The sequence below is a fragment of the Oncorhynchus gorbuscha genome, linkage group LG16, assembly GCF_021184085.1.
Source record: "Oncorhynchus gorbuscha isolate QuinsamMale2020 ecotype Even-year linkage group LG16, OgorEven_v1.0, whole genome shotgun sequence".
Taxonomy (NCBI): domain Eukaryota; kingdom Metazoa; phylum Chordata; class Actinopteri; order Salmoniformes; family Salmonidae; genus Oncorhynchus; species Oncorhynchus gorbuscha.
This window is the reverse complement of record NC_060188.1, coordinates 78,766,387-78,789,461: the sequence shown is the minus strand read 5'-3', so window position 1 is coordinate 78,789,461 and position 23,075 is coordinate 78,766,387. Positions and strand designations below refer to the sequence as shown.

Here is a 23,075-nt window from a genome sequence, read left to right as displayed (position 1 = left end):
TTTTTAAGTGGGAGAACTAGCACAATTTGTGGCTGACTAAATACTTTTTTTTGCCCCACTGTATATAAAGTCCCACAGTTGACAATGCATGTCAGAGCAAAAACCAAGCCATGAGGTCAAAGGAATTGTCCGTAGAGCTCAGAGACAGGGTTGTGTCGAGGCAAGGATCTGGGGAAGGGTACCAACAAATTTCTGTAGCATCGAAGGTACCCAAGAACACAGTGCTCTCTATCATTCTTAAATCGAAGAAGTTTGGAACCACCAAGACTCTTCCTAGAGCTGGCTGCCCGGCCAAACTGAGCAATCGGGGGAGAAGGGCCTTGATCAGGGAGGTGACCAAGAACCAGAAGGTTCCAGAGTTCCTCTGTGGAGATGGGAGAACCTTCCAGAAGGACAGCCATCTCTGCAGCACTCCACCAATCAGGCCTTTATGGTAGTGGCCAGACGGATGCCACTCCTCAGTAAAAGGCACATGACAGAATAATTGGAGTTTGCCAAACGGTACCTAAAGGACTCTCAGACCACAAGAAGCATAGGTGGTGGCAGTATCCTGCTGTGGGGGTGTTATATCAGCGGCACAGACTGCGAGACTGGTCAGGATCGAGAGAAAGATGAATGGAGCAGAGTATAGAGAGATCCTTGATGAAAACCTGCTCCAGAGTGCTCAGGACCTCAGACTGGGGTGAAGGTTCATCTTCCAACAGGACAATGACCATAAGTACACAGCCAAGACAATGCAGGAGTGGCTTCGGGACAAGTCTCTGAATGTCCTTGAGTTGCCCAGCCAGAGCCCGGACTTTAACCTGATCGGACATCTTTGGAGAGACCTGAAAATAGCTCTGCAGTGACATTTCCCATCCAACCTGACAGAGCTTGAGAGGATCTGCAGAGAAGAATGGGAGAAACTACCCAAATACAGTTGTGCCAAGCTTGTAACTTCATACCCAAGAAGACTCAAGACTGTATTCGCTGCCAAAGGTGCTTCAACAAAGTACTAAGTAAAGAGTCTGAATACTTATGTTAATGTGATATTTCATACATTTGCAAACATTTCTAAAAAGCTGTTTTTGCTTTGTCATTATGGGGTATTTGTGTTTAGATTGATGATTTTTACTTTTTTTAAACCCATTTTAGAATCAAGCTGTAACATGACAAAATGTGAAAATGTCAAGTGGGCTGATTACTTTCCAAATGCACTGTATATATAATTATTTTTTTATAAATATTTTTTCACAAAAGTAGTGCACTGGGTCTTGTATTAATGGACAGATATAGACCTTGTAGCAGGCCCCCCCAAAAATGTTCAGCATCTCTGCTTTGGCAAAAACGGTAGTTGTGTAATTAAGAATAGTATCTTTCAGGATGCAATAGTTGGAATTGTAAGAGTTATTGCCTTGTCACCTCTGTGATTGTCATTCTAATGGAATCCATAATGAACAAAACCCTGTCCTCAAACATTTACATCAAAAGGTGCAAAGTTATGGGCAAAGACACAAAACATCCACCTCAAATTAAATATTTTTCTTCATCAAATAACATTGAAACAATCACCTTTTCTGCAGTATTAATTTACCATCCTTACAAACCACGTAATGTAAATGTATATTACTGTATTGTACATTGCCTGGTCATCTAGGTTTGGAACCTGTAGACTTTCCATCACCATGAAGAAAAACATGTGCAATACAGTAATTGAGTAGGCCTACAATGAGACATCAAGTGGGTTGTGATTATGTGATGTGATGATGTGGCTCAGATGGTAGAGCATGGTGCTTGCAATGCTAAGGTTGTGGGTTTAATTCCAACAGTGGGGCAGTACGAAAATATATGCATTCACTACTGTAAGTAGAGTGTTTAGTAAAAGGAATGAATAGACAATTTCATTTTTTAATAAGTTTCATTTGCATAGTATTTCAAGAAACTGGAAAACCTAGTGGGGAGAACAAGTATTTGATACACTGCCGATTTTGCAGGTTTTCCTACTTACAAAGCATGTAGAGGTCTGTAATTTTTTATCATAGGTACACTTCAACTGTGACAGACGGAATCTAAAACAAAAATCAGAAAATCACATTGTATGATTTTTAAGTAATTAATTTGCATTTTATTGCATGACATAAGTATTTGATCACCTACCAACCAGTAAGAATTCCGGATCTCACAGACCTGTTAGTTTTTATTTAAGAAGCCCTCCTGTTCTCCACTCATTACCTGTTTGAACTGCACCTGTTTGAACTCGTTACCTGTATAAAAGACACCTGTCCACACACTCAATCAAACAGACTCCAACCTCTCCACAATGGCCAAGACCAGAGAGCTGTGTAAGGACATCAGGGATAAAATTGTAGACTGGGCTGGGATGGGCTACAGGACAATAGGCAAGCAGCTTGGTGGAAATCAACAACTGTTGGCGCAATTATTAGAAAATGGAAGTTCAAGATGACGGTCAATCACCCTCGGTCTGGGGCTCCATGCAAGATCTCACCTCGTGGGGCATCAATGATCATGAGGAAGGTGAGGGATCAGTCCAGAACTACACGGCAGGACCTGGTCAATGACCTGAAGAGAGCTGGGACCACAGTCTCAAAGAAAACCATTAGTAACACACTACGCCGTCATGGATTAAAATCCTGCAGTGCGCGTAAGGTCCCCCTGCTCAAGCCAGCGTATGTCCAGGACTGTCTGAAGTTTGCCAATGACCATCTGGATGATGCAGAGGAGGAATGGGAGAAGGTCATGTGGTCTGATGAGACAAAAATAGAGCTTTTTGGTCTAAACTCCACTCGCCGTGTTTGGAGGAAGAAGAAGGATGAGTACACCCATGAAGCATGGAGGTGGAGACATCGTTCTTTGGGGATGCTTTTCTGCAAAGGGGACAGGACGACCGCACCGTATTAAGGGGAGGATGGATGGGGCCATGTATCGCGAGATCTTGGCCAACAAACTCCTTCCACCAGTAAGAGCATTGAAGATGGATCGTGGCTGGGTCTTCCAGCATGACAACGACCCGAAACACACAGCCAGGGCAACTAAGGAGTGGCTCCGTAAGAAGCATCTCAAGGTCCTGGAGTGGCCTAGCCAGTCTCCATACCTGAACCCAATAGAACATCTTTGGAGGGAGCTGAAAGTCCGTATTGTCCATCGACAGCCCCGAAACCTGAAAGATCTGGAGAAGGTCTGTATGGAGGAGTGGGCCAAAATCCCTGCTGCAGTGTGTGCAAACCTGGTCAAGAACTATAGGGAACGTATGATCTCTGTAATTGCAAACAAAGGTTTCTGTACCAAATATTAAGTTCTGCTTTTCTGATGTATCAAATGCTTATGTCATGCAATAAAATGCAAATGAATTACTTAAAAATCATACAATGTGATTTTCTGGATTTTTGTTTTAAATTCCGTCTGTCACAGTTGAAGTGTACCTATGATTTAAAAAAATACAGACCTCTACATGCTTTGTAAGTAGGAAAACCTGCAAAATCAGCAGAGTATCAAATACTTGTTCTCCCCTGTATATCAAGCAAGTATTTTTATATTCCACAAATATTATAAAATTAACTGTTTTGTACAGATAATTATCAGACTCAAGTCACAAATGCTGGTAAACACTCAAATAGATGTCGTATTAAAAAAAATCACAAAAGTAGTGCACTGGGCCTTTACCAGTCTATATTAGTGGACCAATAGACTTCTTCAGCAGGGGCAAATATTTGTTTTCTGCATGCAACACCCCCAACTCTAAACTACTTCCTGCTGCTATGAAACCACCAATATAAAAATACATTTTTATAAAGCGTTGAATCATTTAGCATGGAATGTCTTAAAGAAGATTAAAATGTCCTTTGATGGTATTTTATAGTTGTCAGCGTTTGATATCTTCCCTTTTCAACGCTGTATGACTGCTATCAAATTTCAAAGTCCTTTCAAAACCTTGCCATCAAGTTTTCCTAAAATCTACTGATTACTTTATCTCATTATATGCAGATGATATTTTACTCTATCTAGGCAATGCATATTAACCACTCCCAAACGCTTTGAAGAGCATAGATAAATGCAGCTTCATCTCAAGAAAAATTATAATAGGAATCTAAACAAGTCAGCCCTACTGCCTCTCGGGACTTCCTTAGATAAAACAGCCAGAAACATTAACAGAACAGTCCAATCAATTCAATCGGACCTCTGTAGATGGAATAATATAACAGTTGCTTTAACCGGCATAACATCTATTGTCAAAATGAATACGCCACGGCAAAATGTATGTAATTCAATACATGCCATAGATCATTTAGCCTTCAGGTATAAACATATTTTAAAACAAATGATTTAATAAAATATTGAATTTCGCCTGAATAACACATTCATAAATGGCTAAAAAGACAGTCAAAAAAGAAATGATAAGAATAAGGTTTTGAAGTGTCCTATATCTAGGAAATGTTCTTAGACACATATTTAACCCTTTATTTTTTGGCACAAAACTACCTCCATATTTCCATTTGTTTGTATGGATTGCCTTCAGAAGGAGAGTACCATCGTGTTCGTGAGAATCTCCCCTTTCCATAGTAGGTCATATTAGTTTGTAGCTCAAACGGTTCATACGCTACAGACCGAAGTTGCCATATCAGGTTTACCCACTTCAGACGAGTCCCGAGACAGTGTTGTGGATGTGGAGCAGGGCGACGTGCCTGGTAAAACTGATGAGGAGGATAAAGATAATTATTGTTTTATTATCTCACTTCATTAAATCAATCAATTACATTATATGTAGTAATCCCTTTTGCATCAACAGTTGTCAAAAGTGGTTTAGATAACATTTTTATTTATAATCTAAATAAATGTATGTAATGTACTGAAAAGCCTAACTGGAATGCATGGCTCTCTCACACAACTGCAGATCACAGGGCAGTGGAATTGAAGCCACAAACTTAAGTTTACCTCATACGTTTTTCAGGTAATATGGAGCTCTCCAGGATTAATGGCAGAGTAATACAATTATGGGTCTGTGTAATGCATGAGCTCAAATGGTTTATGACTCCCTTTTCGTTCCATTAAAGATGTACTGCAGCGGGGAGAAGAGATTTGGATAGATCCATTTGATTTGTATAGATCCATTGTCGCTCATGTTAGCAAACTCCCTAAAACCAGCACTGCTGCCAGCACCATAAATGCACATGCGTAAAAAGGCACATTGTCCAATCCCTGCGGCGATGTTTAAATAAGACACGTCCCAGGTAGACCCTTTCAAGTTATACCCCACTTAACACTCAGAGGAAGGGTCCCTTAATTTCTTCATTATGATATAACCGTTCACACAATATTAATGCTTTTACGCATTATGTTTTATTGATAAAACAATGTTTTTGTTTTTTAAAATTCAAAACTTGATAATGGTCATCTGGGATCGTGATTCGACCATTTTAAAGCGGATTTGGCATCTAGCAGGTTGTTGTGTGTGTTTCTGCAAGACTCAACAAGAACACTACCCATAACATTGTGAGAGAGACCAAGCTGCAGCAGGTGCGTCTCGACACTTGGGATACCCATAACATCCGAGGCAACTGTCAGGACATGAAATGGATTTTCTGAGCGGCAGCGGTGCTGGGCTGAGGTCGGAGATGCATGGGGAACAAAGCGAGGAAGGTTCACGATTATATCCTGTTGCTGACTTCAACTTCTCTTTCATGCTTAACGAAACGAACCAGTCCTTTGGAGAGTACGCTCACTTGTCTGATTTGGAGAAAAGTGATTTATTCGGGGATGGATCCGCCGTCCTGAGAATAATAATCTCTGTGATTTACTCTGTGGTCTGTACCTTGGGGTTGATAGGAAACATCCTTGTATTATATCTCATGAAGTCTAAACAAGTCTGGAAGAAATCGTCCATTAACCTTTTCGTGACGAGTTTAGCGTTGACTGATTTCCAGTTTGTATTAACTCTTCCTTTTTGGGCAGTGGAGAACGCTTTGGACTTCACCTGGCTTTTTGGAAAAGCCATGTGCAAGATAGTGTCTTACGTGACAGCGATGAATATGTACGCAAGTGTGTTTTTCCTGACTGCTATGAGTGTGGCACGGTACTGGTCGGTTGCATCGGCTCTCAAGAGCAGGCGGCGCCGTCACCGCTGCTGCTCCGCGCGTCTTATGAGCATTGTCATATGGGTTGCTGCTATATCCGCAGCTTTGCCCCATGCGGTGTTCTCAACAACGGCGACTGTCTCCAACGAGGAACTGTGCCTTGTTAAATTTCCAGACACCGTTGACGCACAATTCTGGCTTGGACTTTACCATAGTCAAAAAGTACTGATCGGGTTTCTAATACCGCTGGGGATCATCTCCGTCTGCTACCTGCTGCTTTTGCGCTTCATCACATCCAGGAATGTGAATACCTCCAGCGCAAAGAGGCGCTCCAAAGTGACAAAATCTGTGACTATAGTGGTTCTGTCATTCTTCCTCTGTTGGTTGCCGAACCAGGCACTAACGGCGTGGGGAATTCTCATAAAACTCAACGTTGTGCATTTCAGTTGGGCATATTACACCACGCAGGCATATATATTCCCAGTGTCTGTCTGTTTGGCGCACTCTAACAGCTGTCTAAACCCCATATTGTATTGTCTAATGAGAAGAGAGTTCAGAAAGGCTTTGAAAAAACTTTTTTGGCAAATAACTTCTCCATCCGTGACCAACATGAGACCATTTACGGCGACGACCAAGCCAGAGCAAGACGAGCGTGGACATGCGTTGGTACCGTTAAGTCCGGCAGAGCCAGCCTTGGTTTTCTATCCACCTGGTGTTGTCATTTACAATGGGAGAAACGATATGCTCCCGAACAGTACGTAGCCTGTGTTAATACATGCAGCCTACCAAGCTGTCAACGGTGCCAAGTCGATTTGCTTGGATGTATTAATGTGTTGATCGATTTATTTATTAATTAAATATATATACATGTATTTATTTATTTATATCAACACTATTTTTGTCAATTTTACGCATCAGTGAGAACTGTCATGCCCTGGACTGATTGAAGCCCAAACTTGCCTAGACAGATTCAGAAATGTATTGTAGAGACCTTTTCCAATGGCACTCAATCGTGTTACATTTACATTACATTTAAGTCATTTAGCAGACGCTCTTATCCAGAGCGACTTACAAATTGGTGCATTCACCTTATGACATCCAGTGGAACAACCACTTTACAATAGTGCATCTAAATATTTTAAGGGGGGTGAGAAGGATTACTTTATCCTATCCTAGGTATTCCTTAAAGAGGTGGGGTTTCAGGTGTCTCCGGAAGGTGGTGATTGACTCCGCTGTCCTGGCGTCGTGAGGGAGTTTGTTCCACCATTGGGGAGCCAGAGCAGCGAACAGTTTTGACTGAGCTGAGCGGGAACTGTACTTCCTCAGTGGTAGGGAGGCGAGCAGGCCAGAGGTGGATGAACGCAGTGCCCTTATTTGGGTGTAGGGCCTGATCAGAGCCTGGAGGTACTGAGGTGCCGTTCCCCTCACAGCTCCGTAGGCAAGCACCATGGTCTTGTAGCGGATGCGAGCTTCAACTGGAAGCCAGTGGAGAGAGCGGAGGAGCGGGGTGACGTGAGAGAACTTGGGAAGGTTGAACACTAGACGGGCTGCGGCGTTCTGGATGAGTTGTAGGGGTTTAATGGCACAGGCAGGGAGCCCAGCCAACAGCGAGTTGCAGTAATCCAGACGGGAGATGACAAGTGCCTGGATTAGGACCTGCGCCGCTTCCTGTGTGAGGCAGGGTCGTTTCTGCGGATGTTGTAGAGCATGAACCTACAGGAACGGGCCACCGCCTTGATGTTAGTTGAGAACACAGTTTGTTGTCCAGGATCACGCCAAGGTTCTTAGCGCTCTGGGAGGAGGACACAATGGAGTTGTCAACCGTGATGGCGACTGGATCCTTCCCGGGAGGAAGAGCAGCTCCGTCTTGCCGAAGTTCAGCTTGAGGTGGTGATCCGTCATCCACACTGATATGTCTGCCAGACATGCAGAGATGCGATTCGCCACCTGGTCATCAGAAGGGGGAAAGGAGAAGATTAATTGTGTGTCGTCTGCATAGCAATGATAGGAGAGACCATGTGAGGTTATGACAGAGCCAAGTGACTTGGTGTATAGCGAGAATAGGAGAGGGCCTAGAACAGAGCCCTGGGGGACACCAGTGGTGAGAGCGCGTGGTGAGGAGACAGATTCTCGCCACGCCACCTGGTAGGAGCGACCTGTCAGGTAGGACGCAATCCAAGCGTGGGCCACTGTTACAACTGAATAACGGGCATTTCCCTTTCCCTCTTCGAAATGTGTTTCATAGATGCACATCATTCATGTGTAAAACAAGTCAGTCCATTAATCTTATGTAAATTGTGGGCTTTAATGTCTATGTGTGGCACATCAAAATAAAGACCTGGATCATCTTGACATACACAGCTTGATAGATTACAACTGTGATGTGGTAAATAAGTCTTACACACGCTCCTTGGTTTTACATGACTTGCACTGCCTTTTTATAATTACTGTGATATATCTAACCGGTAGGGAATGTATTCAGTTGTGCAGAATCTATTTAAGTTGCACAAAGACGTTATAAGTCAGTAATTGAAGTGGAAACAAACAGTGGGCTATCTTACCCTCTTCTCTCCCCCCACATTTACCTGAATGTTCTGTCCTTCATTGTCTTTCAGAGTTCAATTTAAAGGTGCAGGGTGTGACATAGTTATTTGACATCACTTGTAATAATGACTATTATAAGAGCATACACCAGCAGTTAGTCTTTTATTCTGAGCTAATTGCTTCTAGGAAAAATTGGCATGCCAGAGGTGTGCAGTGACCTGTAAAGTTGCTTACGAAAGGTGGGGGGTTGACAGACACCTACTCACTCTGCACCAACTATAAAGAGCACTGCAAGGGGCACATCATTGACAATACCCCTCAGGGTAGACCGCATGTCATACTGCATCTCTGTGGATGCATACCACGCGATAAACTGCACAATACATGCTTCTGTGTAAATCTCTTTCAGAGGAGTTAAACTTCTTCATTTTTATTAATTACATTTCGATTTATGTGCCTGGCAGAATTCATCTGGAGCCACTTGGTTCACGGTTTAGGCTTTAAAAGATGTTGGAGAGTAGTCAGGTTGAAAGCCTTGACTAAAGGGCACAACATTAGAATGCTTCATATGTTTTTATCAAGATCTTTTTGAGAACATCTACACCGGAGGGAGGTGGAATGGAAATCATTGATCTGCACACAGTTAGTTCTGCCATGCTCAGTTACATATACTGTACAGTTGAAGTCGGATGTCTACATACACTTAGGATGGCGTAAAACAAGTTTTTCAACCACTCCACAAGTGTCTTGCAAGTCGGTTAGGACATCTACTTTGTGCATGACAAAAGTAATTTTTCCAACATTTGTTTACAGACAGATTATTTCACGTATAATTCACTGTATCACAATTCCAGTGGGTCAGGAGTTTATATTACACTAAGTTGACTGTGCCTTCAGACAGCTTGGAAAATTGCAGAAAATGACGTCATGGCTTTAGAAGCTGCTGATACTCTAATTGACATCATTTGAATCAATTGGAGGTGTATCTGTGGATGTATTTCCTACCTTCAAACTCAGTGCAAGCAATTTTGCTTGACATCATGGGAAAATCAAAATAAATTGTAAAAATAATATATATATGTAGACCTCCACAAGTCTGGTTCATCCTTGGGAGAAATTTCCAAACGCCTGAAGGTACCACGTTCATCTGTACAAACAATAGTATGCAAGTTTAAACACCATGGGACCATGCAGCCGCTCAGGAAGGAGACAGGTTCGGTTTCCTAGAGATAAACGTACTTTGGTGCGAAAAGTGCAAATCAGTCCCAGAACAACAGCAAAGGACCTTGTGAAGATGCTGGTGGAAATAGCTACAAAAGTATCTATATCCACAGTAAAACAGGTCCTATGTTGACATAACCTGAAAGGCCACTCAGCAAGGAAGAAGCCACAGCTCAAAAACTGCCATAAAAAAGCCAGACTACAGTTTGCAACTGCACATGGGGACAAAGATCATATTTTTTGGAGAAATGTCCTCTGGTCTGATGAAACAAAAACAGAACTGTTTCGGCCATGAAGACCATCGTTATGTTTGGAGGGAAAAGGGGGAGGCTTGTAAGCCGAAGAACACCGTCCCAACCATGAAGCACGGCGGTGGCAGCATCATGTTGTTGGGGTGCTTTGCTGCAGGAGAGACTGGTGCACTACACAAAATAGATGACATCATGAGGGAGGACAATTACGTGGATATATTGAAGCAACATCTCAAGACCTCAGTCAGGAAGTTAAAGCTTGGTTGCAAATGGGCCTTCCAAATGGACAATGACCCAAAGCATACTACCAAAGTTGTGGCAAAATGGCTTAAGGACAACAAAGTCAAGGTATTGAAGTGGCCATCACAAAGCCCTGACCTCAATCCTATAGAAAATTTGTGGGCAGAACTGAAAATGTGTGTGCGAGCAAGGAGGCCTACAAACCTGACTCAGTTACACCAGCTCTGTCAGGAGGAATGGGCCAAAATTCACCCAACTTATTATGGGAAGCTTGTGGAAGGCTCCCCAAAACATTTGACCCAAGTTAAACTATTTAAATGCAATGTTACCTAATACTAATACCAATTGAGTGTATGTACATTTTTGACCCACTGGGATTGTGATGAAAGAAATTTAAGCTGAAATAAGTCATGTCTACTATTATTCTGTCATTTCACATTAAAATAAAGTGGTTTTAACTGACCTAAAACAGGGATTTTGTACTAGGATTAATTGTCAGGAATTGTGAAAACTGAGTTTAAATGTATTTGGCTAAGGTGTACTTAAACTTCTGAATTCAACTGTATAATGCATATTTTGAAGCCATTTACAAAACCCTTCACAAAGGATTTAAAGAAGAGGGAGACCAGGTTACAGGGTCTTCGTAATATCTTTATTAAAATAGATTATTCCATGTATCTGATGTGGAGGGCGATGAACAGACAACCAAGTAAAGACATTGCTGTGAAGAGGACCACCACAATCACACTTCTTGCCATGTTGACCAACGACCCAGTCCCACCCCTACGATGATCTGAGCCAGTTGCATCATACACGTGAGCGCTGCACAATCCATGCTGGTACCTCGATCCTGTCCAGCAAGATTACCTTTCCCCAGGTTCCTCTGCACCTGGTGGAAGGATGGAAAACGTTCCATTTTTATAAGTATAATGTCACAAGAGGAAAAAATTTATGTCAGAAATTCCATAAGAAACACTCACACTCAAGTGTGCACACCACACAAATATGCACATATTCGCACACACATGTGCACACATATGCACACACAAAATGTATTAATGACAAACGTATTCACAGTTCACACTATAAAACATGTAGTGAAAATCATGTGGTGAAACTGAAGGGAATGGGAGACATGGTGACACAATACTTGAATAAGAGTGGCTGGGGAAGAGTCTTGTGAACATGCCTGGTAAGCAGAATTAGAAGCAATGCCTCATCTCCAAATCAATAAACTAGTTAACACAAATCCCCTTCATGTCCTGCTCTATACTGTAGGTGACACGTCTGCTCCTGCTCCTTCCCTCTGGCATACGACATCGACAGAATATTAACCACCGGTCCTGGGATTCATCATTACGCACACCTGGCACTCATCATTACGTGCACCTGGGAATCATTATCATTCACACCTGGACTCTGTTACCTTCATAATTTCCTCCTCTTTATATGTGTCACGAACCGGCTCAAAGCCCGTAACAAAGGGAGACAACGTGGAGATAAGGAGTAGCAAAATATATATTTATTAACTAAAGCAACTAAGTATAATATACAATGGTGTGTGTAATCAGTAATCAGTAGTTAAGTGAGTGTTTTGCATGCATGAATGTGATAATGCAGGGTGATGAAAGGTGCCAAAGCAAACAAACAAAAGGCCACCAAGAACCACAACAGAATCTACAAAAGGTGTCTGCATGGAGAGAGTCTCTTCCATGAATGTGGAAGAGGTCTATTTATCCTGGGAGACACCTGGCCCAGGTGTTTCCCATGTAGCTGACGACCCTCCCAACTCCACCCACCGGCATCCTAATAAGGAAACAAGAACAAAGAGAGAATACAGCAGACAGAGTGGGAGGGTCGTCACATTCCCCCCCATAAAACCGGGGACCAACAAGGACCCCAGAACAACATACCAGCCTCCCGCATCCCAAATTGACACAGCCTCCCGCGTCCCAAATTGACACAGCCTCCCGCGTCCCAAATTGACACAGCCTCCCGCGTCCCAAATTGACACAGCCTCCCGCGTCCCAAATTGACACAGCCTCCCGCGTCCCAAATTGACACAGCCTCCCGCGTCCCAAATTGACACAGCCTCCCGCGTCCCAAATTGGTGAGGGGTTATGTGTTCACACCTCCACCTGCCCCATCCAACCTCCACAGACCTCAGCAACCTTTGCGCATAGGAAGAAATATTTAAGAGGAAAGAAGAACACAAGACCAGGAGGGAACAGACAGGAAAGATAGAACATGACAACCCAAAACAATGGTCAGTCACAAACATTCAGGAGCATGGCACAAAAGACCACAACAGCTACAAACTCCAACGAAAAGAACATCAGGGTCCTTCTTCATTTCACAGCCACCGCCGCCGATTCACAGCCACCGCCGCCGATTCACAGCCACCGCCGCCGATTCACAGCCACCGCCGCCGATTCACAGCCACTGCCAATGAAACAGAATTTCAATCATTTAACCTTGTAGTGTTCAGCGATCTTCAACAGCTGTTCTTTAGTACATAATTCTAACAGTTCCTCTGATGGAAAGCAAATGAACTTGTGTACATGAGACACCATAGTCATAAGTAAATAATCTTGCTCAACTCCTCTGCTGAGCACATCAGACCACAACCAGAGAAATGACTATCAAGCGGAGCACCACAGAAGAGAGATGAGATACGGAGCTTCCCCAAAACCTACAATCACTCAACCCTAGTCTTCGTGCAGATTTGGGGTGGGTATTTACGCACTGTAGCCCGCTGGCAAGGAAATAGAACTCCCCAACATGCTGGCAAATTCCACCAAGCCACGGATGTGCCCCCGAGACAACTGCTCAGTCCACAGACACCACACAAAAATAACAAACATTTAACCATGCCCAACATGTCCAAAATTGAAACACGTCGCTAAGCCTATCAGGGGAAAAAGGCTACAGCTCCGGGTAGCAAGTTCCACTACCCTACACAAATCTCCTACCGAGGTACACAGCCGATTTACTCACCTCCTCAGACTGACTTCCCAACAGAGAGTAGAACAAGTTTCCAGGCTAGGCAAGGCCTGGGAACTAACCATTATACTCTCTCCAACGCAGAACACAAACCAAAACAACAAAGGCAACCAATACTGGGCCAATCACACTCAAACACAATATTCAAACCAAACACGTACCTCCACGGTCTCCCAAACGATAAGGTGTAGCAAAATATATATTCATTAACTAAAGCAACTAAGTATAATATACAATGGTGTGTGTAATCAGTAATGTAAGTGAGTGTTTTGCATGCATGAATGTGATAATGCAGGGTAATGAAAGGTGCCAAAGCAAACAAACAAAAGGCCACCAAGAACCACAACAGAATCTACAAAAGGTGTCTGCATGGAGAGAGTCTCTCCCATGAATGTGGAAGAGGTCTATTTATCTTGGGAGACACCTGGCCCAGGTGTTTTCCATGTAGCTGACGACCCTCCCAACTCCGCCCACCGGCATCCTAATAAGGAAACAAGAACAAAGAGAGAATACGGCAGACAGTGTGGGAGGGTCGTCACATATGTCAGTCCCCATTTCATTCACCAGTTTGCATTGTTCTTAAGGTGAATGCACCAATTTGTAAGTCGCTCTGGATAAGAGCGTCTGCTAAATGACTTAAATGTAATGTAAATGTAAATGTTCTTGTGTATTGATGTCCTGCCTTATGTTAGTGTCGTGTTCTTGTTGTTTTATTAAAACATTTCATCTGCACCTGCTTCCGACTCACCACCCCATCATTACAATAGGGAGTAAATAAATTGACAACACAATAGATTACTAGGCAATGGAGCTCAGTTTGAAATAATTCAATTGACTAATCTATCAGAGTGGATAGTGGAAAGCAGGCACATTACAAATGTGTGCTCTATGGTAGTGAAATTGAGGATTTTAAAAATGTGTTTATTTATTTAACTAGGCAAGTCAGTTAAGAACAAATTCTTATTTACAATGACGGCCTACCCCGGCCAAACCTGGACAATGCTGGGCCAATTGTGTCCTGCGCTATGGGACTCCCAAGCACGGACGGATGTGATACAGCCTGGATTTGAACCAGGGACTGTAGTGACACCTCTTGCACTGAGCTGCAGTGCCTTCGGCCGCTGACCACCTGGGAGCAAAGGGTGGGAAAACTTTTGCTTTGTCACTTATGAGCGTTTTTGGAATCATTCCATCTGTTTTATTATGCAGTATTCGTATTTCCCCAATTTATAGTGAAAGCAGTGATTTAAGGATTATCTCTACTGAAATTAATCAGCCTCGTGCATCGGCAGACTGGACTACAGTTAGTAATTTGGGACTTTATTGCGGTACATTATGTTCTCAGGTGGATAACATGGATATTATAAGATAATATGGATAAAAGAGTAGACATCCAAATAATTTAGATTGATTATGCTAATTAAATCTCAAAGCAAATAGATTTTCATTGAGATATATTACCATAATCAATCTAACTGATTTAGATCAAATTCAGATTTGGATCAAAACTGTCCTAATTTTATAGATATTTTCACTAACCAGTGCTGTCCAGAGATGTCCTTACTGAAGGTGACAGGAAGGGTTGAATATAAGGTAAAGTGCAGATTGGCCGAAGATAATCTCATAAATCTCCTTTTCCATCCAAAGCCAAACATTTCCCTATTTACATCCTGAAAGGTTGTGTTCACTTCTAAACCAAAACACTAATAGAAAAGCATTATGTCTTAGCGAAGCCTGTTTCACATCTGGGTAGTTCCATGTCATTTCAGCAAATCATGACACCCATCACTTCAGATTGTTCTGAAATTGTTTCTGTAGTTAGAAAGAGATAAGATGATCATTTCTGCAACGTTATCATTTTGAAATATAATATAAAATGTAATTGGCCATTTTAATAGGATTTATATAACATTCAATAAATATAGTACTATATAATATAGTTGCCATCGATAAAATGCAATTGTGTTCATTGTCCATAGCTTATACCTGCCCATACTATAGCCCCACCACTATTGGGCACTCTGTTCAAAACTTTGACATCAGCAAACCGCTCGCCCACACGATGCCATACACGTGCTCTGCGGTTGTGAGGCCGGTTGGACTTACTACCAAATTCTCTAAAACGGCATTGGAGGTGGCATATGGTAGATAAATTAACATTAAATTATCTGGCAACAGCTCTGGTGGACATTCCTGCAGTCAGCATGCCAATTGCGAGCTCCCTCAAAACTTGAGACATCTGTGGAGTTGTGTTGTGTGACAAAATTGCACATTTTAGAGTAGCCTTTTACTGTCCCCCAGCACAAGGTGCAACTGTGTAATGATCATGCTGTTTAATTAACTTTTTGATATGTCACACCTGTCAGGTGGATGGAGTATCTTGGCAAATGAGAACTACTCACTAACGGGGATGTAAACAAATTTGTGCACAATATTTGAGAGAAATAAGCTTTTGTGCATATGGAACCTTTCTGGAACCTTATATTTTAGCTCATGAAACATGGGACCAACACTTTACATGTTGCTTTTATATTTTTCTTCAGTGTAGTATTAGTTTGCTATGTCTGACAAGTAGTATGGAGTCTGTGGCAAATAGTATTGTTTCTTCATCCTATGTCCTGTGTTCTCAGTGAGTTGTGGGATTTGTTTTCCTTTGTTCAGATGACTATTTTCTCTGAACCCCCCATCTAACCTGACAGAGCTTGAGAGGATTTGCAGAGACGAATGGGAGAAACTCCCCAAATATAATTTAGGTGTGCCAAGTGTGTAGCGTCATATCCAAGAAGACTCGAGGCTGTAATCGCTGCCAAATGTGCTTCAACAAAGTACTGAGTAAAGGGTCTGAATACTTATGTAAATGTGATATTTCATATATTTTTTTATAAATTTGCAAAAATTTCTAAAAAACAGTTTTTGCTTTGTCATTATGGGGTATTGTGTGTAGATTGATGAGGGGGGGGGAAGTATTGAATCCATTTTAGAGTAAGGTTGTAACGTAACAAAAATGTGGAAAAAGTCAAGGGGTCTGAATACCTTCTGAATGCACTGTATGTACAGTTGACTTGTGAAACAACATTTGAAACAGTGGCCAACAAAAGTGTCAGATTTTCACCTAATAGAGGGAACACCACCATCTATTGGTCAGAACCTGGTAATATCCAAATGTGGGGTGGGACAAAAACCTAACAACTTCAATTACTATTTTCTCTGAACATCACCAAATTCACTGAAAATATGTTACATAGGGTGAAGAAACAATACTCTGAGCTGCAGCTCCATACTACTTGTCAGAGATAGAGAACTGATACTATATACTGGTTGTTATGGTAGGTTTGATGTGGGGTGTCCTTGGGTGGCTTTTCACCATTTCTTTGGATTCCTAACTCATTGTTAGAAAAATCAGATGTTAGGTACTATATTTATTAAATATTATATGAATGCTATATATTAAAATGGACATTTTGGGTGCAATCAATTAGCTTAATTTCTCAGAATAATGTTGCAGGAATGCTAATCTTTTCTGTATCTAACAGAAACGATTTCAGAACAATCTGAGGTGGGTGTTGAAATCCTCTTTCTTGTACTTTTTGAGCTGGGATGACCCATCTGCGTTAAAGTCAAAGGGTCAATCAGCCACATACATTTTTGGACTTGTGAATTAATGATATGTACCCATTGATTCTTGAAGAATATAACTTACTTAGAAATGCCTGGATCCAAGATGGCATAGCAGTTCAGCCGTCTTTTGTCCTTGTCGTGTCCCGTATATATATATAATTACAACTTTTTTTCACATACATTTTTTAAATTTTCCATCAACTCATCTTCAAAACACTCTCCTGCAACCCGCCTCACCAATTTATATTTAGAAAAAAGTATTATTTACCTCAAATCTGTAATCCTACAAGAAGCTAGCCAGAAACTCCAAGAAGCTAGCCAGAAACTAGCCAGAAGCTAGCCCAGAAGCTAATCCAGAAGCTAATCAGAAGCTAGTTCAGAAGCTAGTTAGCTTCTTTACTGGCAAATCGTTAGTATTCAGCTAACCACGGTTTGTGGTCATCAGCTATCCTTTAGCTCGAAAATCTATCGCCAGTTTTGTACGGCGCAGCGCGGCTCGGAACGGAACATACCGGACCAATTTTCTCTCCATGTCTCTGGATTTCACCCGCTCTCTGGACATTCATACCTGGATCTCACAGCTAGCTAGCTGCTATCCGTGTGACTATCGGCTTTCATCGATTCCGGAGCAAACATCAATTATTCCGGAGCTAGTCAGCTCCGTCAATCACTCCTGGGCTGCAGTCACCTATCTGGACCCGTTTTACTGCCTACGCGGAGCCCCACCGGGCCTTCACAACTGGACTGCCGACGTTATCTACCCGAAGGAGTTATCCGGCTGGCTCCTCCGTCGCGACGTTACCTAGGTTTACCTCCACTGTATTCACATCCTACCATACCTTTGTCTGTACATTATACCTTGATGCTATTTTATCGCCCCCAGAAACCTCCTTTTACTCTCTGTTCCAGACGTTCTAGACGACCAATACTTATTGCTTTTAGCCGCACCCTTATTCTACTCCTCCTATGTTCCTCTGGCGATGTAGAGGTGAATCCAGGCCCTGCAGTGCCTAGCTCCACTCCTATTCCCCAGGCGCTCTCTTTTGATGACTTCTGTAACCGTAATAGCCTTGGTTACATGCATGTTAACATTAGAAGCCTCCTCCCTAAGTTTGTTCTATTCACTACTTTAACATACTCTGCCAACCCGGATGTTCTAGCTGTGTCTGAATCCAGGTTTAGGAAGACCACCAAAAATTCTGAAATTTTAATTCCAAACTACAACATTTTCAGACAAGATAGAACTGCCAAAGGGGGCGGTGTTGCAATCTACTGCAAAGATAGCCTGCTGAGTTCTGTCCTACTATCCAGGTCTGTACCCAAACAATTTGAACTTCTACTTTTAAAAATCCACCTCTCTAAAGACAAGTCTCTCACTGTTGCCGCCTGCTATAGACCACCCTCTGCCCCCAGCTGTGCTCTGGACACTATATGTGAACTGATTGCCCCCCATCTTCAGAGCTCGTGCTGCTAGGCGACCTAAACTGGAACATGCTTACAGTTTTTTTTGATTGCTTAAGCACGATTTTCAAAACTGGGCCGGTGTTTTCAAAACACTACACACAATTAGCACAACCACACACCCAATAAGCACAACCACACACCCAATAAGCACAACCACACACCCAATAAGCACAACACTACAGATCCTTTGCAAAATTAAACCCTCTTGTAAAAACTATACACTTCTTTTTAAAAACCACACTTTGTTACCATATGAAACACACACGTTTCACATTACTATACTCTGTTTGTACGAGTTACACTCTGCTGTGATAAACCTAAGACATTTTTAACACTTCTACTTCCCTATGTTTAGAGTAGGCTACTATCAACAAAGTACAAATATAATGTCAATTCACCAAACACTACACAAGACCAATGTTGCAGACTGAAGAAACTAATTTATTTCTCAACACGTCCAAAATGTTGACATGGAGATTCATAATACTGTAACCAAACGTCACTTTACGTATTGTAAGATCAAAAAAATAAAATAAAAGATAACTAGACATTGTCTCTTCGCCTAGCTGGATCTGGCCAGAGAATTTCATCAACATCGCAGGCAAGGTTGTCATTAGCAAGACACCTTGGAAAGAAACGTCTTGAATGACGAATCCATCCTTGCATTGCTGCTACCTCCATCTGGTCACAGGCCTCCTCCATGGCTTGGATGAGGGTTACCTCAGCCTGGAGACAGAGATCATATACCTTCCACCACCATGCAGAGAAAAACTCTTCTATAGGGTTGAGGAATAGAGAGTATAGTGGAAGATATAAGACAGTGAAATGTGGATGTTGCTGAAACCAGATCTGAACCAGACCAGAGCGGTGGAAAGACACATTGTCCCAGACAACAATGTATTGCATATGATCGATTTGATTTGCTGCTGTTATATGTTGTGCAATTTGTCCAAGAATGTAAGTATGAGTGCTGTGTTGTAAGGGCCCATATGGGCATGGCGGTGGAGGACACCATTCTGTGTAATGGCTGCACAGAGTGTTATATTACCCCCACGTTGCCCTGGGACATTGACTATAGCCCTGTGGCAAATGATGTTTCTTCCCCTCCTTCGTGTTCTCGTCAGGTTGAACCCAGCCTCATCTACGTAAATGAACTCATGCTGGATCTCCTCTCCATCCATTCGTAAAACTCTGAAAAACAGTGTCAGGCAAAATTGTGTAGTTCAGTGTAGATCTAGTATACATATTACAGTACAGTAAAAGATTATGAGACAGTATGCAAGATCACACTGCTAAAGTGAATACATACCTCTGCATAATCATGCCGCAGTCGTTTCACCCTTTCGGAATTGCGCTCGAAAGGCACTCGATAAATTTGCTTCATTTGAATATGTTTTTTTAGGATGCGTGCCAGTGTTGATGTTGAGACCTGATGGATGTCATTGAAAATGGCGTGGTTATTGACAATGTTAGCTTGGAGCTGCTTGTGTGTTATAGCATTGTTGGCCAAAACCATGTTTACTATCTCCCTCTCTTGCTGTTCTGTGAACATAGGAGACCTTCCCCCTTGTCGTCCCTGACCCTCAATCCTATGTAGAAAAAAAACAGTATAAAATAGTACAGTAATTTCACAGGAAAAGGTCATTGAAGTGCTGATAGTGCATTGAATACAGTACTGTAAGCAGTTACTGAAACCGTGCAGATGTTTTTGATATGATGATATTTTTACAATACCCATTTTCCAGTCTAAATGTTCTCATCACACTTGCCACTGTATATCGGCTTAGATTTGGCTGTACTCCCAGTCCAGCCTCCTTCAGCGTCAGGCCGTGGTTGACAACGTGGTCAACCAGTGTTGCGCGGATCTCATTTGTCAGATTCGGTCCTCTTTGAGCACCTTCTTGTCTTCCTCCTCCTCGTCCTCCTCGTTCTCCTCGTTCTCCTCGTCCTCGTCCTCCTCCTCGTCCTCCTCGTCCTCGTCCTCCTCGTCCTCCTCCCTCCTCCTCCTCCTCCCTCCTCGTCCTCGTCCTCCTCGTCCTCCTCCTCCTCCTCCTCCCTCCTCCTCCTCCTCCTCCTCCTCTTTCTCTTTCTCCTCCTCTTTCCATTGTGCTTGAAGGCCGATGAACTCACCTGCTGCTTTTTATAGTGCTAATACACCTGATTGGTGTGTTTACAATTAAGCAAACGAGTGTTTGCACACCTGATGACTGTGTTAAACCAATAGGTTGGAGGGTGTGGTAATCTGACAGTCAGTGCTTTGGTATTGCAAGGATGTGACTTCATGATAGATTTTTGTGTGTAATGTATGTTAAGTGTGTTTAATGTTTTGCAAATCACTGTGTGTAGAGTTTTGCTACAAGTGTGAGGTTGACAATGTGCTTATAGTTGTGCAAATGTGGGCTGATGTTTTGCTTCTTGAGTGTAAGGTTTTGCTAATAGTGTACTACTTTTAATTTTAGTGTGTAATCAATCCCAAAAAACTGTAACACCCCAGCCATCCTACAATCTAAACTTGATGCCCTCAATCTCACACAAATTATCAATGAACCTACCAAGTACCTCCCCAAAGCCTTAAACACGGGCACCCTCATAGATATCATCCTAACCAACTTGCCCTCTAAATACACCTCTGCTGTCTTCAACCAAGATCTCAGCGATCACTGCCTCATTGCCTGCATCCGTAATGGGTCAGCGGTCAAACGACCTCCACTCATCACTGTAAAACGCATCCTGAAACACTTCAGCGAGTAGGCCTTTCTAATCGACCTGGCCGGGGTATCCTGGAAGGATATTGATCTCATCCCGTCAGTAGAGGATGCCTGGATATTTTTTTTAAATGCCTTCCTAACCATCTTAAATAAACATGCCCCATTCAATAAATTTAGAACCAGGAACAGATAGAGCCCTTGGTTCTCCCCAGACCTGACTGCCCTTAACCAACACAAAAACATCCTATGGTGTTCTGCATTAGCATCGAACAGCCCCCGTGATATGCAGCTGTTCAGGGAAGCTAGAAACCATAATACACAGGCAGTTAGAAAAGCCCAGGCTAGCTTTTTCAAGCAGACATTTGCTTCCTGCAACACTAACTCAAAACTTTTCTGGGACATTGTAAAGTCCATGGAGAATAAGAACACCTCCTCCCAGCTGCCCACAAGATAGGAAACACTGTCACCACTGATAAATCCACCATAATTGAGAATTTCAATAAGCATTTTTCTACGGCTGGCCATGCTTTCCACCTGGCTACTCCTACCCCGGTCAACAGCACTGCACCACCAACAGCAACTCACCCAAGCCTTCCCCATTTCTCCTTCTCCCAAATCCGTTCAGCTAATGTTCTGAAAGAACATTATATATATGTGGTCCTTCTGTAGCTCAGTTGGTAGAGCATGGTGCTTGTAACGCCAGGGTAGTGGGTTCGATTCCCGGGACCACCCATACGTAGAATGTATGCACACATGACTGTAAGTCGCTTTGGATAAAAGTGTCTGCTAAATGGCATATATAGCTGCAAAATCTGGACCCCTACAAATCAGCCGGGCTAGACCATCTGGACCCTTTCTTTCTAAAATGATCTGCCAAAATTGTTGCCATCCCTATTACTAGCCTGTTCAACCTCTCTTTCATGTCGTCTGAGATTCCCAAAGATTGGAAAGCAGCTGCGGTCATCCCCCTCTTCAAAGGGGGGGACACTCTTGACCCAAACTGCTACAGACCTATATCTATCCCAGACCTATATCTATCCTACCATGCCTTTCTAAGGTCGTCTGAAAGCCAAGTCAACAAACAGATTACCGACCATTTCGAATCTCACCATACCTTCTCTGCTATACAATCTGGTTTCAGAGCTGGTCATGGGTGCACCTCAGCCACGCTCAAGGTCCTAAATGATATCTTAACCGCCATCGATAAGAAACATTACTGTGCAGCCGTATTCATTGATCTGGCCAAGGCTTTCGACTCTGTCAATCACCACATCCTCATCGGCAGACTCGACAGCCTTGGTTTCTCAAATGATTGCCTCGCCTGGTTCACCAACTACTTCTCTGATAGAGTTCAGTGTGTCAAATCGGAGGGTCTGCTGGCCGGACCTCTGGCAGTCTCTATGGGAGTGCCACACGGTTCAATTCTTGGACTGACTGTCTTCTCTGTATACATCAATGAGGTCGCTCTTGCTAATGGTGAGTCTCTGATCCACCTCTACGCAGACGACACCATTCTGTATACTTCCGGCCCTTCTTTGGACACTGTGTTAACAACCCTCCAGGCAAGCTTCAATGCCATACAACTCTCCTTCCGTGGCCTCCAATTGCTCTTAAATACAAGTAAAACTAAATGCATGCTCTTCAACCGATCGCTACCTGCACCTACCCGCCTGTCCAACATCACTACTCTGGACGGCTCTGACTTAGAATACGTGGACAACTACAAATACTTAGGTGTCTGGTTAGACTGTAAACTCTCCTTCCAGACCCATATCAAACATCTCCAATCCAAAGTTAAATCTAGAATTGGCTTCCTATTTCGCAACAAAGCATCCTTCACTCATGCTGCCAAACATACCCTTGTAAAACTGACCATCCTACCAATCCTCGACTTTGGCGATGTCATTTACAAAATAGCCTCCAATACCCTACTCAACAAATTGGATGCAGTCTATCAC

At 42.7% G+C, this 23,075-nt stretch overlaps 1 protein-coding gene across 1 annotated transcript; it reads left to right on the top strand.

Moving 5' to 3' along the window:
- The first annotated feature begins 5,567 nt into the window (after positions 1-5,567).
- LOC123999836 (relaxin-3 receptor 1-like) lies at positions 5,568-6,830 on the top strand. Its single transcript, XM_046305848.1, has one exon. It carries the CDS (start codon positions 5,568-5,570, stop codon positions 6,828-6,830), a length of 1,263 nt encoding a protein of 420 aa, XP_046161804.1.
- The last annotated feature ends 16,245 nt before the right edge of the window (positions 6,831-23,075 follow it).